The sequence below is a fragment of the Schistocerca americana genome, chromosome X (genome assembly GCF_021461395.2).
Source record: "Schistocerca americana isolate TAMUIC-IGC-003095 chromosome X, iqSchAmer2.1, whole genome shotgun sequence".
Lineage (NCBI taxonomy): Eukaryota > Metazoa > Arthropoda > Insecta > Orthoptera > Acrididae > Schistocerca > Schistocerca americana.
The window spans coordinates 1,010,257,790-1,010,271,636 of NC_060130.1; the positions used below are offsets into that span (position 1 = coordinate 1,010,257,790).

At 41.0% G+C, this 13,847-nt stretch overlaps 1 protein-coding gene across 1 annotated transcript in view; it reads left to right on the plus strand.

Annotated features, from left to right (window-relative positions):
* Nucleotides 1-13,847, plus strand: part of LOC124554743 (src substrate cortactin-like) — a 160,503-nt gene that overhangs the window by 53,927 nt on the left and 92,729 nt on the right. The window contains exon 5 of the mRNA XM_047128390.1: nucleotides 12,142-12,307. Within this exon, the coding sequence (XP_046984346.1) occupies nucleotides 12,142-12,307 (166 nt within the window). The remainder of the gene's footprint in view (nucleotides 1-12,141; nucleotides 12,308-13,847) is intronic.

Genomic DNA, 13,847 nt, shown 5'->3' on the forward strand with positions numbered 1-13,847 from the left:
AAACAGCTGCTTCAGAGACAAAAAGGGAAGGGATTTCTGCATCACTTTGTGACCGGGGATGAAAAATAGGTTCATTATGGTAACTCTAAATGCAAAAAAATCATGGGGATATCCCGGCCATGCTTCCACGTTGACGGCCAAACTGAATATTCATGGTTCCAAGATCATGCTTTGTATTTGGTGGTATCAGCTTGGCGTCATGTACTATGAGGTGTTAAAACCAAGTGAAACAATCACAGGTGCTCGTTATCAAATGCAATTAATGCATTTGAGCAGAGCATTAAAAGACAAACAGCCGCAATACAGCTAGAGGCACGATAAAGTGATTTTGCAGCATGACAACACTCGACCCCACGTTGCGAAAGAGGTCAAAACGTACTTGGAAATGTTAAAATGGGAAGTCCTACCCCACCCACCGTATTCTCCAGACATTGCTCCCTCTGACTGTCACCTGTTTAGATCAATGGAGCATGGCCTGGCTGACGAACACTTCAGATCTCATGAAGAAGTCACAAATTAGATCAATTCGTGGATCGCTTCAGAAGATGAACAATTTTTTTGACATTGGATTTGTACACTACCCGAAAAGTAGGAGAAAGTAGTGTCCAGCGATGGAAAATACTTTGAATGATACATGTGTAACCAATTTGTTTCATTACAGCCTCAAATGTTTGGGAAAAAGTGGCGGAAGCAAAGTTGTACACCTTTTAACTACTAAGAGAATTCCATTGAATTTGTGTTATATGATAAAGAACACAAATTTAGAGGTTGTCAATATTAAATATGTTGGGATTACTGATAGGAATGACTTAAATGGGGTTGAACATGCCGAAAATGTAGGGAAGGCAAACTATATTTTATTAGCAGATCACTCAAAAGGTGCAAAAAAGCCACTAAAGAAATGGTTACACTATGCTTGTCCGTCCTATTCAAGAGTATTTCTATGGGTTATGAGATCCTTACCAGATGGGACTGGGAGAGGACACTGGTCCAAAAAAAAGGGGAACTTGTTCTGTGTTGTCACAAAATGGGTGGGGGTGAGTGTCACAGACTGATAAGCACGTTTGGGTGGCATTCATTGAAACAAAGATGTTTTACATTAGAGCAAAATCTCATCACAAAATTTCAGTTAACAACTTTCTCCTCTGACTCCCAATATACCTTGTTACTCCCCACTTACATAAGGAGGAATGATGATCATGATAAAATAAGAGATGTCAGAAGTTACACAGAAAGATTTAGATATTTGTGTCTCCCATATACTATTCCAGAGGGAATGGTAGAGAGATCCTTTGAAACTGATGTTATGCTCTGTCCACTAAGAATGTCCTGGCATATGATTGTGTAGAAAAGTCACCTAATTTTTACTGTTCAAAAAGGACTGAAATGAGCTGAATGTCCTACCCATAATTCCATAATATTTTAATTTATTTAGAAGTTTACCATATTATTTGCAACCATCCAATCTGTGTGCATTAGAGTTCATACGTCTCTTGCCGCTGACAACATTTCGAGAGTCAGATAAATGGTTCCACTTAAGCAGATTAGTGACTCCTCTCTTGAATATTTGTGTACTTCACATTTCTTTCTTAATAGCCGAAAACATAAAGTCTCACGATTTGATAACCTATTACCAACCTTTTCCTCACTATTTGATGAAAATATTGTCTATTGCTGTGATGCTAATGGTGTAATTTCACTAAGGGATAGTAGTTATATTTTGTCCCTCGATCCCAGTACCACACAGATGAGCTGGTCATACGTTTTTGTAAATTTATTTGTTTATTTGCTGTCCATATAACAATCAGTTTTTGGACATTGTCATAGATTTTAGATCACATATACAAAGGTTTAGTTAACATACGTAAGTGCACACATTGATATAAATAGTGAAGGTCGTATTATAATTTTTTGTTGCAAAAACAAACTTATGCCATGTACACTGTTTTACAAAGGGCTATTTCAACTTGAAATCTTCTGCCGAATAACAGCTTTTCTCTATTAATAAAAGCTTAAGTTCATTCTTTGAAGTGTTTAAATTAGCTGTCATGAGGTCAGATTGAAATCTGTTATAAAAGATGGTTCCTATTGTATGTGGATTATGGTCTGCAGCCTTTGTTTTACTGGCAATCCTGTGAAAATGTTCCCTTCCCCATGGATCGTACCTATATACATTATTGTTTGTTACATTATATTCTGGATTTTGTTTTACGAACAATATTGCCTGCGGGATATGCATAGACTATATGGTTAGTATTTTATATTTCGTGCAGATTTCTGTACAAGGCTCTTTCCTGTTTACCTCAGCTACCACTTTTACTGTCTTTTTTTGTAGTCTGAAGAGCCTGTATGTATAGACAGCTGGTGCCCCTCCCCGTGTCTCAATACAATCTTGAAGATGTGGATGTGTCACTCCAAAATATATTTGTCTCAAGCTACCTTGGTCCAGGAAGGCTGAGACCCTTTTCAGTAGATATGTATTTGAACTGAATTCCTTACAAATATGGTATATATGTTCTTTCCATGACAGGTGTTCATCAACAATTATACCCAAAAACTTGTGTTTTTTGTTTAGCTAAGGACCAATGGGACTGTAAATAGAGTTCTATTTATATTCTGACTATAGCTAAGCATAAATTGTGTTGTCACTGTCTTCTCTTTATTTATGAGTAGCTAGTTTGCAATAAGATAACTTGACAGAAAATTACAGTTGATTTCACTACTGTTTGTAGTAGTTTGCATATCACGGCCCCAGCTGACAAAAGATGTGTAATCGGCATAGCTTACAACCTTGCAGTTTTGGGGTTCAATTAAATTGTTAATGTACACAAGAAACAGAAAAGGCCTCAATATACTTACTCGGTCACACCAAATCGAGGTATCTTGTGGGTTGATTTCGTTGTTACCAGCTGTTAATTCCTTTTATAAGTTAGCTTGACACACTGGTTCCTGGCTTTCAGATAGGAGGTAAGGAGTTTAAGGCCACCCCTCTCATCCAAATGCTTCTAAGTTATGCCATAGAATTTTATGATTCGTAGTATCAGAAGCTGTACTCGTATCCAGGAAGGTGCATATCGCCCTGTCTCCTTCGTCTACCTTGTTTAATATTTCGTGTATAGAGGTTGCTACTCCCATTACAGTAGAGCTTCCTTTTCTAAAACCGTGTTGTAGATTGCTAAATAGATTATTTCATGAAACATGCCTCAAATTGATTTAATATTACAATATTGGCCTATAGTCTTTCATATCAGCTTTTATTCCCTTTTTGTTCACCGGTAGGATTTCAGTGATTTTCAAAATATCAGAGAATTCTCCATGGCAGAGGGATATATTTATTAGGTGTGTTAGAGGCTTCACTAATTCTCCTCTGCATTCCTTTAGCAACTCAGGTGAAATGTCATCCCAGCCACAACACATTTTAGCTTGAAGTTTTGAAATGATTGTTGTTTTACTAACATTGGCTGAGTTCCTTATTTGATAGGCATATATCTGAGCTATAAGGTTAGTCAAGGAATCTCTGTATTTTTTCTGAGGAGTTTACATTTTGTTAAATAGTATTGTAATTTAGTATCTCTAAAGATTATGTAAGAGTCTTTCATGTACTCTCTCAGGTCACTGATTTCTGGAGGTAAATTCTCAGCTTTGTAATAATAGCTTTGTTTACTTGTTTTACTAAAGGACGTGTTTAATTTAAAGTTTTATTGAATAATTTATAGACATTTTTCCATTATTGTTCACATTTGTTGTATTGTAATTGGTTCCCATTTTTCATTGCCTAATGCCCTCTTAAGTTTACTATAGTTAAATTTTCTTTTATACATAAACATATTACTTTTAGTTATATCTACATTCCCTACATCAATTTCCATAGTAAGGGCTCTGTGATCAGATATGTCATTTTCTATGTTGGTTATGTTTATGTTCTCCTTTGTTATGTTTGTGTGAATGTGGTCAACGCATGTGAGCCGTGTTGCAGCTCACGTTGGTGCCAGTTGTAGGTTGGCATCACGTAATAGGGATAGTGGTGTCTCATTTTCTTCTTGTGTTTACTGACACCACTGCGTTTGCTAGCGTTGTCAGTCCATGAGTGGCAGCAGCAGTTATTGATAGTACAGTGGTATTATTTTTGGAGGGATGTGAAGTGTTTTCTGGGTCAGAGGGTGTCAGGGAGTTCGGTTGGGACGGAGCACAGTGAGGTCCGGCAGCGCGAGGATGTGCAGGCACTGCCAGATCGAGGGGCTGTAGTTGCGAGGGCCGCAATCTCGTTGTCCACCGGACCCAGGGTGTTTGAGTTCAGTGAACATTAAACCAGTTGTGAAACCTCCACTATTTTGAGATCACACTGTTTGTTCAGCCGTTGCTGCTCGCAGGGTCGCTGAGACGAAGAGCGACGAGTGGAGTGTTTGGAGTTGGCGAAATTAATTAGCTGTCCTCCACTTCTTATTATTAATCATTGAATTCCTTGTGTTATTATGGGCGAAGCTCAACCAGCAGTATTTTTCTGCCTAGTGGCTGCTAATACTCAGTTACCTGGCCTGGAGGTTTGCATATTTTTGCGGCAGTGTACCTTTCCTCGCCTTGCCGCTGCTTTCCGGTAAGGTGTGTAGTTCAACAACCTCCTTGATTGTGGTTTGAATATTTTGTTTCTTTTGGATTACTTTGATCATAGTGTTTCCTTATGCTTCTGGATGTTCTAAACACTGGATTCGGAAGACGCAGTGCTGTCCACCGGTTCCGCCTTGCCTGGGTTATTCCGTCATTGTATTGGTTATCAGACGTTAGGTAGATTTTAAAAGAGTGTTGGTCTGTGTTTAAACTGTCACTAGTTTGAGTTTCCATCCGGTTAGGTGAATACAACTCTTGGCTGCCTGTCTCATTCTTTACGAGGTTGAGCGACTTTCCCAGGTTGATCCTAGGAGCACTGTCTGAGGCCCACATCTCTCTTGATTTGGTCAGAATGTGATGATTGTTATTTTAAATACGGTAATTTTGAATTATTACTGTTTGGGCCTTCAGCTGACAAATAATTTGAATTTTTTGTCAGTAAGACCTTCAGCTGTGAACACAATTGGTTGTAAGAATTTTTAATTAGATATTGTCTCTTAATAGTGAAGTTTTGATGATTGTCTTTTTTTTAGATATTTTAGTATCCCTTGGAGAAGTTTAACTGTTTCTCAAGTATTTTCTATCCAGGCCTTCAGCTGTCAAGTTGTTTTTTGAGTTATTACTATTGGGGCCTTCAGCCAACAAATAAATTTTAATTTCTGGTCAATAAGGCCTTCAGCCGTGAGTGCAACTTGCTTAATTTTTTTTAAAATTAGACATTTTGTCTTAACAGTCAAATTGAATGATTGTTCCTTATTGTCCAGTTTAGTTGCAATTGTTTCCAAATAAAGTGTACGTGATTTAAAAAAAAAAATATCTGAGCAACCAACAGTAACTGATTACAGCCCTGTCCACACCGAATCGTGCCTTTCCCTAAGTACCAGGTCTCAGTGGTAGCAGAGCGTGGTTCGGATTGTAATATTGCCATTACAGTTACCGTTGGTTCGAATTGTAACTCTCTCAGTGTTAGACGATATTTGTCTTTGATATTTTGTTGTTTCAGGTGACCAATTCTAATGATGGTCAGGCAGTGCCCCGGGATCAGCCTGTTGAGGAAGGACTACCTCGTTTATGAGCTGGCGATAAGGCGCCAGCCTATTGAGGATAGTTTCCCAGACTTAGCCGCGCATTTGCATGCTACCATTCTTCAGCCAGTTGATGTCATGCCGGATGTTGTGGGCGAGACAGAAGCAGCCATTGAGTTTTTGTTTACACCTGTTAGGGTTCTTGAGCGCACCATCAGCTTTTTGGAGGGCACTCAACCTAGTGGCAGTCAGTTAGACAGGGTGCGGGCATAGTTATTACATTTAACCAACCAGATAGCGGATTTAAGGAAATTAAAGTTAGAGGATCATTATAAAGAATCATCTGCTGAATTGGGGTCCTTGATTAATGAATTGCAGTTCAAAATTACATGTTTAGAGCTTGTTGCGGAGAGGACTGGGGAGCAGGACTTGCTGTCTTCAGGGTGGCGCGCAAGCCAGTCCGGGAATAATGCACTTATGTCTCCCGAGAGGTTTGATGCAGCGTTTGCTAAATTGCCTAATCCTCTGGTGCATCTCTTTTGGGACATCATAGAATTAGTTATAGACCGACTCTAGCAGATTGAAAGGTTATTATGGTTGTTGGTTCGCCATGAGCAACACGCTGCTGCCTTCGGCATTTCGCATCAAGTAGTTTTGTCGCTATTGTATCCATTAGCTGGAGGCGAATTGAGGACCCTCGTATCCAGAGCCATGGCAGAGGGGTTTTCCTTGCAGTGGTTGAGGGAGCTTGTAATTAACAAAAGATTGACCATGGGAGTTCGCAAACAGCTCGAGTGTCACTATATTTGGCAGATGCAGCAAGATAAAGGGGAGTTACATGAATATGTGGACAGAGTCAAGACAGCCTGCTTGGCCTTTTTAGTCGACTTGCCAGAATGGGAGTTAGTTTCTATTATCTTGGTGGGAATGCGAGCGGAGGATAAGTCGCACTTTGTTTTTTGGTTGTTGTCCCTCCACCTGGGAAGAACTTAGTGCCGCCGTTGTAACGATATCTGCGTTACCGCTTGCGGACGATCCATGCCATGAAGTTAAGGTCCTGCGGGCGTTATCAAGGAGAACCCCGGATTATCTACATTGGCTGAGTTTGCTAAAAGGGAACCACGGCATTGCTTCAGGTGCGGTCAGACAGGTCATTTAGTTCGTTCTTGCGTTCAACCACGTGCACCCAGAGCCAATAAATGATGCTGGGCCGGGCAGCGACCTTGGGATCAAGCCTTTAAACCTTGGTGTGCCCATGTCGTTGCTTGATCATCACCTCCCCGACCTTATATTTGTTCTCGAGCAGGTGGCGAACCTATTTGTGCCATTTTGGATTCTGGTAGCTCCTTTTCGTTGTTGTGCTTGGAATGGTTTCTTGAATTTGGGCATCTTACGAGACTTTAGTCTGTCCCTTCTTCAGTGCAGAGATGTCGGGTTGCCAATGGGCAGGTGTTGCCTCTGCATGGTTGGGTCCAAGGGAGTATCTCGATTGGGGATTTCCCCTGGCCCTTGTCTTTGGCCTTGGTTAAGAAGCTGCTGGTCGTTTTGATTTTGGGATGTGATTTTATCAGTAAAACTGGTCTTGTCTTGCATTATTCCGAGTACACCTTCTTCTTTAAGTTCGCTTCTGCTCAGGAGTTTGGGTTCTGTGAATGTGCTAAGCGTAAGGTGCATCGAAATACCAGCGTGCTGGCTGTTGATGCTAAGGTTAAGGAGTTGATCTCATCCATCTATCTTCACAGCAGGCCTCTGAACTAGAGGATTTGTTGCAGAGGTTCCCGGAGCTTCTCTGTGGTAGACTGGGGGTTACTAATGTTCTCGACTACCATATTCGTCTATCTGACCATATTCCTGTCAGGCAGTCCCCATATCTATTCCTTGTTCCTAAGGATCAGGGGCGGGATTTTTGGCCTGTTGTTGACTACCAGCACCTGAACACCAAGGTTGTCCTCAAATCAGTTCCATTACCTGATCTTCATAACTCTTTAACTTGGTTTGCCAGTGCTAATTGGTTCTCAGTGCTCAATCTGAATCCAGCCTGTTATCAGATTCCCTTAGCTGAAGAATGTAAACACCTTACAGCATTTTGTACTGACTAGAATCTGTTTGAGTTTAACAGGGTTCCCTTTGATTTGGCTACTGGCGCAGCTGTTCTTACTTGTTTGCTGGATAATATTCTTGGAAACTTGAAATTAGTCTGTGTTTATAATTACTTGGACGACTTGGTGATTTATAGTCGTTCTTTTCAGGAGCATTTGGAACATATCCAGCAAGTTTTTGCCAAGTTGCAGGGGGTCAGTTTGACTGTTAAACCCAGTGAGGTGACATTACCCAGGCAGCAGGTATCCTTCTTAGGTCACCTAGTATCAGGCGAGAGCATTCGTATTGACCAGGAGCGGTAAGGCACTGAGAGCTCTCCTGCCGCATGCTGATAAACGTCGGATTGCCAGCTTCGTAGGCATGTCGAATTATTTTAGTTGTTTTGTCCCTAATTTTGCTCAGTTGGCAGCTCCTTTAAATGAATTGCGTCGAAAAGGGGTGCGTTTTGACTGGGGACCTGCCCGAGAGGCTATGTTTGAGCACATTAAGGCAGCTATAGCCATCCCTCCGGTTCTCAGAGTGCCACTGAGCGAGGTGGCGCAGTGGTTAGCACACTGGACTCGCATTCGGGAGGACGACGGTTCAATCCCGTGTCCGGCCATCCTGATTTAGGTTTTCCGTGATTTCCCTAAATCGCTCCAGGCAAATGCTGGGATGGTTCCTTTCAAAGGGCAATCTAAACTCAGAGTGCCTGATTTTAATAAAAAAATCATTGTACAAACCAACGCATCTAATGAGGGAATTTCGGCCATCCTTCTACAGGAGTTCGAGGGTCAAAGGCAGCCATTAGCATACGTGTCTCACCAGTTAACCAGTGCTGAAGTTAAATATTCCGTTTATGAATGTGAGGCATTGGCCGTCTTGTTTGTGCTGGAGAAGTATCGCTTTTATCTCGAGCATAGAGTATTTCAGCTAGAAACCGACAAGCAAGCGTAAAACTGGCCGTATCGCCAGGTGGGCAGTACAGATTTCAGCGTTTCAATTCGAGGTTAAACACATTAAGGGGACTGAGAATGTGCTCACAGACGTCCTCAGCCATGTGTTCACTGAACATCCATCTAGTGAGTGCGTCCGAGAAGCAGAGGAAGGCAATCTTAGTTGTGTTGCGTTAGGCAGTATTCCTCATTTGTTTAGTGACAGTGCCGACCATCAGAATTGGGACCCCACTTGGGGACTGGTTAAGGAACGGCTGTCAGTGGGGAACCTTTAGATGGATATGTCATCAGGAAAGGCATTTTGTGTAAAAGGGTGGGACATGCCAAGGAGTTGAATATCTGTCTACCAGAAACCCTGGTATGCCCCGTTTTCCATTACTGTCACAACTCGTTGATTAGCAGGCATTTAGGAACCTATAAGACCTTGCAGAAAATTAAGAAGCATTTGACTTGGCCATCTATGGACTGAGACAATAAAGAGATGGTTTCTCGGTGTCAGTTGCATCATGTGGCCAAGCCTAAGACCGCTCTTTGACAGGGCTTCTTGAGTTCTGAGTGCGAATCCTGTCCTGTGGACAAATACTATATCAGTTATGTGGAGCCCTTACCTCGCACCAAAAGAGGCCATCAGTACATATTGGTTATTATTGACGCATTTTCAAGGTTTACCTGGCTGCTTCAGAGTTGTAACGTGACTGCTGCTGCCACTATTGCCCATTTAACTAACGTATATAGTGTTTTTGGACCCCCTGAGCAAATCGTTAGTCATAATGCGCTGGCCTTTCTTTCGGCTTCCTTCAAGGCTTTCTTTTTTGCAATCCATGTGAAGCACATGACTACCACTCCGTATTACCTGCAGGGCTCTTTCGCAGAGAGGGTCAATCGTAATCTCAAATCCGCACTGATTATCTACCATCAGAAAATGCCCAGTAAGTGGGATTTTAGTCTCCCTTGGCTTAGTTCTGCCTTCAATACCACCAGCCGTGAGGCTTTGAAGGTTACTCTGGTTTCCTTGTCATTTCTTATCCTGTTAATTCCCTCCTTTTGAACTTATGGGTAATTCAAGATCTACTCCCTGTGGATATTACCCCTCAGATCGCCAAAGAAAACTGGAATTGTGCCAGGCACAATATTCTCAGGGCCCACGACAAACGAGCTGACAGTTACAACCGTAATCGAGTCTTTAGGGGTAAACCAGGAGACCAGATGTATGTCCGTAATTTTCCAGCGAGGGAGGTGCGTGCTGGGAACCTCGGTAAGTTCACTCCTCGTTTCCTGGGTCCCTGTACTGTTATGCATATTTTAGCCCCAGTTAATCTTCTAGTTAAGGACAACCGCACCGGTAAGCAAAACCGGGTCCATCTTAATCAAATTAAGTTTGGTTAGGCCACTTGTCGGATTACCCCTGGGTCGGTGTTTGAGGGGGGAGGGACGAGGTTGAGCCGTGTTGCGGCTCGCGTTGGTGCTGTCGGTAGGTTGGCATTTGTAATAGGGATAGTGGCGTCTCGTTTTCTTGTTGTGTTTACTGGTGCCACCACATTTGCTAGCACTGTCTGTCCACGAGTGGCAGCAGCAGCGGTTACCGATATCTAGTACGGTGGTACTATCTTTGGAGGGACGTGAAGTGTGTTCTGGGTTGGAGGGTGTCGAGGAGTTTGGTTGGGATGGAGCACAGTGAGGTCCGGCAACGCTGGCAGCACGCAGGCCAGATCGAGGGGCTGTAGTTGCGAGGGCCGCAGTCTCGTTGTCCACCGGACCCAGGATGTTTGAGTTGAGTGAACATCAAACCAGTTGTGAAACCTCCACTATTTTGAGATCACACCGTTTGTTCAGCCGTTGCTGCTCGCAGGGTTGCTGAGACGAAGAGCAACGATTGTAGTGTTTGGAGTTGGCAAAATTAATCAGCCGTCCTCCACTTCTTATTATTAATCATTGAATTCCTTGTGTTATTGTTGGTGAAGCTCAACCAGTGGTATTTTTCTGCCTGGTGGCCGCTAAAGCCCCAGCTACCTGCCCTGAGGTTTGCGTATTTTCGTGGCAGTGTACCTTTCCTCACCTTGCCACTGCTCTCCGGTATGGTGTGTAGTTCGACAGCCTCCGTGATTGTGGTTCGAATATTTTGTTTCTTTTGGATTACTTTGGTTGTAGTGGTTCCTTCTGCTTCTGGATGTTCTAAACACCGGATTCGGAAGACGCAGTGCTGTCAACCGGTTCCGCCTTGCCTGGGTTATTCCATCGTTGAATTGGTTATCAGAAGTTAGGTAGATTTTGAAAGAGTGTTGGTCAGTGTTTAAACTGTCACTAGTTTGATTTGCCATCTGGTTAAGTGAATACAACTCTTGGCTGCCTGCCTCATTCTTTACGAAGTTGAGCGACTTTCCCAGGTTGATCCTTGGAGCACTGTCTGAGGCCCACTTCTCTCTTGATTTGGTCAGAATGTGATGATTGTTATTTTAAATACGGTAATTTTGAATTATTACTGTTTGGGTCCTCAGCCGACAAATAATTTTAATTTCTGGTCAATAATGCCTTCAGCTGTGAGTGCAACTTGCTTAATTTTTTTAAAATTAGACATTGTGTCTTAACAGTCAAATTGAATAGTTGTTCCTTATAGTCAACTTTAGTTGCAATTGTTTCCAAATAAAGTGTACATGATTTAAAAAAAAAAAAAAATCTGAGTAACCAACAGTAACTGATTACAGCCCCATCCACACCGAATCCTGCCTTTTCCTACGTACCAGGTCTCAGTATGTCTGTGTTTGTACTGTAGTTCTTGTATGTTCTGAGTTTCTGTGATAATAGTTATAACACTGAAGTAAGTCAACATAGTGCAGATAATTATTGCTTTTATTTATGTTAATGTCTCCAACAAACGGCACATGTTTTTATACACTTATGTCTTCTCCAGCAGATCCTCCAGACAATTGAAAAGTTCTTCAATACTACTTCCAGGTGATGTATACAGAGCTGCTATAATCAGGCTGTTTTTATCAAATTTTAAATTTTTTGCTGCATCCTTAAGTACTATTTCTTTACTCAGATTACCAATCCATTTGACTTTTTCACATGCAGTATCATTTCCGCTATGAATGCCCATATCTCCACCTTTATGTGTCCTCCTACAGTACAAGTTTATGAGTTCATAATTTCTTAGCCTGTACTATATACTTTCTCTTCCTTGCAACCTAATTCACTTTCTATGAAGAAATGTGGTCGTGATTCATGTAGGTATATATCCAAGTACTCTGTGTTTTTGTTATATACATTCTTGTATGTAATGTTGAAAGCACTATGTTATGCTCTAAAAAAACCATCGCTTTACCCCGTGACTGATAATCTTGTTTACATCATGTAAGATTGTTAAAATAATTCTTATTTCTTATTTCATTCCTTGGCATATGTAATTACAGGGCAAAATTAAAGTAGACAAATGAAAAGTGTTAGGTCTGGAAAAATTCATGTGGTTTTATTTTCAGAGTGCAGAAGGTTGGGAATATAAAGAGAAAATTGAAAAACATGCGTCACAAAGAGACTACAGTTCTGGATTTGGTGGGAAGTTTGGAATTCAGGCAGATCGACAGGATAAGTCTGCAGTTGGTTGGGATTATGTAGAAAAGATCGAAAAACATGAGTCACAGAAAGGTAAGGAAAAAACAAAAGTGTTTAGAAATTATTGTGTTACTTTTGATAAAAAGTTTGAAAATAATGTTATCACACAATCACCAGAAATTATCAGTTTATCTTGTAACATGACTCCATTCACAAAGGCAAGAATATTATAGACACATGATAATCCTTAAACTTGCATTACTCCTGAATTAAGATGCACCTTTAAAGTATGTGTGTGCCATGTTTTATTTCATTTGAAACAGTGTTAATTTGGAAAACAAGTTCTAATACACAGCCCCATATGTCTTTATATCGTGATTATGTGATAGCTTTTTCATAATTCCAGTTATGCAATTGGTTTAGTAATCAAATCAGTTTGCAGCAGCTTTTTTCCTTAATTGTTTTATGATGTTTGATGAAGTTCCATTAATTTGCATGTGCACTATTTCAGCTAATGGTTGATGAATAAAAATGTAAGGTGAAAATAATATAGTAGTGTGCAACAGACATCTATACAAAGTGGAAGAACATGTCATAGTACCTTAAAGACAAAGCAGGTCTCTCAAGATGGCTGAAACGTATATGGCCAGAATATGGGGAGAAATAAAGTTTATGCAACTACACTCCCAAAGTTTAATTCTAAGTTATTGTACTGTGAAAACATGAAAATGCACATCAGTGTAATAGTTGTTTAACATGTAAACAATACAATGGAATCGGACACAATGAACAGTGGAGCATTTTGTCCTAGGGAGTGTCATGGTTAATTTTGGAGCCTTGGATGTAGATATATTTTTATGCAGAGAGAGTGCAACTGAGCAAGTAGTACAGTAATTAAGATACTGGACTAGCTGCATTTGGTGGGACGGCAATTTAAACCCTTTCCTAGCCATGCAGATTAAGGGTTTTCCGAAGTTGCCCTTTCTCTATTGCATCTATTGAATCTTTAATGATCTTGTCATTGAGGACACACAGAACTGTAATCATTCTTATGTAGTTCCAACATTTTATTGGGAGATGACCACCCTCTTAGATTCAAGAACTGTTGTTTTAAATTTCTGTCATAGCACGTGTAATTTATACTGGTGACCAGTTTTGAATGTAGCTATGTTTGAAACTAGTCAGCAGTATAAATTACTCAGAGCTATACTATGTGATCAAAACTATCCAGATACACACAAAAACATACATTTTTCATATTAGGTGCATTGTGCTGCCACCTACTGCCAGGTACTCCATATCAGTAACCTCAGTAGTCATTAGACATTGTGAGAGAGCAGAATGGGGTGCTCCGTAGAACTCATGGATTTCAAACATGGACAGGTGATTGGGTGTTACTTGTCTCATACATCTGCACGCGAGATTTCCACACTCCTAAACATCCCTAGGTCCACTGTTTCTGATGTGATACTGAAGTGGAAATGTGAAGGGACACGTACAGCACAAAAGTGTACAGGCTGATCTCGTCTGTTGACTGACAGAGACCACCGACAGTTGAAGAGGGTCATAATGCCTAATAAGCAGACATCTACCCAGACCATCACACAGGAATTCCAAACTGCATCAGGATCCA